Here is a 1,740-nt window from a genome sequence, read left to right as displayed (position 1 = left end):
AAATTAAAATCAACCAATCAGCTTCTGTCTGCGGAGCTCCACCCACAAGTTAAAATCAACCAATCAGCTTCTGTCTGCGGAGCTCCACCCACAAGTTAAAATCAACCAATCAGCTTCTGTCTGCGGAGCTCCGTCCACAAGTTAAAATCAACCAATCAGCTTCTGTCTGCAGTGCTCTGCCCACAAGTTAAAATCAACCAATCAGCTTCTGTCTGCGGAGCTCCACCCACAAATTAAAATCAACCAATCAGCTTCTGTCTGCGGAGCTCCACCCACAAATTAAAATCAACCAATCAGCTTCTGTCTGCAGTGCTCCGCCCACAAGTTAAAAATCAACCAATCAGCTTGTCTGAAAGGCTTTCAGGTTCTGATTTGTCTATTACAAAAGTTATTAAAGAAAGATTCTGTTTATATTTTTGGCAAGTGTTAAAAAAAGATGGATGGACGGACAAATAGTTCAGAACAGTTCTTCAACAGTTTTGATGGGTTTTTTTTTTTATCTAATCCTGACGACGACTTGCTCTATGGTCGTTGTCTCCATATCGTTGCCATGGAGATGGCGTGTCCTACCTGGGGCGGCAGCGGGCAGGGCTGCATGTACGGCGGCTGGCTGGGGGCGGCCGGCTGCTGCTGGGGGGGGCTGAAGTACGGCGGCTGGCCGGGCTGGCTGAAGCTCAGGTTCTGTTGCTGCTGCTGGCCGTACTGGGAGCTCATCTGGTGGAAAACCAGTCCCAGAGGTCAGAGGTCAACAGCAACGTCTCTCTGGTCATACAACTTCTATAAACCAAATTANAACTGAACCAAAACCTAAAGAACTGAACCAGAACCTACAGAACTGAACCAGAACCTACAGAACTGAACCAGAACCTAAAATTGAGAATTCCTTCCTATTCAGATGCTTTTACCTTTTCTTCTTTGTAGATAAACAATAATTTGTGTTGTAAAACAGGATGTGAGGTGCTTGAGGAGCCGCTGACTCAGCGATTTGTTGTGAAGAATCATTATTTCTGCTAGTCTCCCAGCAGGAAGCTGCAGCCGCTCAGAGCGTGATCTCTGCAGATTTCAGCGGCCAGGAGAAACTGACGGCGTCATTATGGACGAGGACAGGGAGCTGCAGGACAATCTGGCAGCAAACGCAGCAGTGCGGCCTGAAATCTGCTCAATCTGCCTCACAGTCAGAGTCTGAATCACAACAACAAACAGCTCAGCGCTCTAAAATAACTCCGCGGTGACCCATCATGATCAGCTTTTCAAAATAAAACGTCTGCCTCAGGTCACTTCAGGTCACCAACCCAAACATTTGATCTGAATTCAGAGTTTCTGAGTCTGACTCACCGGCAGACTGGACGGCCTCTCCTGCTGGCTCAGGTCCTCCTGGTTTGATTTCCCAGGAGTCATTGCTGCAGACTTGACCCGCCCCCCATATGCCTCCTGAGGAACTTCCTGCATGAAGCACAGAAAAACACACCGTTAGTCCCAACATCCCAATTATAAAAATCAGCAGCAGTTTGACTTTTAATCATGAACTTTAAAACACAAAGAGATTCTGATTGTTAAACTCAACCAATCAGCTTCAGTCTGCGGAGCTCTGCCCACAAATTAAAATCAACCAATCAGCTTCTGTCTGCGGAGCTCCACCCACAAATTAAAATCAACCAATCAGCTTCTGTCTGCGGAGCTCCACCCACAAGTTAAAATCAACCAATCAGCTTCTGTCTGCGGAGCTCCGCCCACAAGTTA

At 47.0% G+C, this 1,740-nt stretch overlaps 1 protein-coding gene across 1 annotated transcript in view; it reads right to left on the bottom strand.

The window, feature by feature from the left end:
• Window positions 1–1,740, bottom strand: part of arid1b (AT-rich interactive domain 1B) — a 32,059-nt gene that overhangs the window by 18,176 nt on the left and 12,143 nt on the right. Inside the window, exon 3 of the mRNA XM_015050376.1 lies at window positions 571–714. Coding sequence (XP_014905862.1) covers window positions 571–714 — 144 coding nt within the window. The remainder of the gene's footprint in view (window positions 1–570; window positions 715–1,740) is intronic.

This window comes from Poecilia latipinna, unplaced genomic scaffold (genome assembly GCF_001443285.1).
Source record: "Poecilia latipinna isolate Pla-1442-1.1 unplaced genomic scaffold, P_latipinna-1.0 Scaffold989, whole genome shotgun sequence".
Classification (NCBI taxonomy): domain Eukaryota; kingdom Metazoa; phylum Chordata; class Actinopteri; order Cyprinodontiformes; family Poeciliidae; genus Poecilia; species Poecilia latipinna.
The sequence above is the reverse complement of the archived record's forward strand: the minus strand, read 5'-3'. Positions and strand labels throughout refer to the sequence as shown.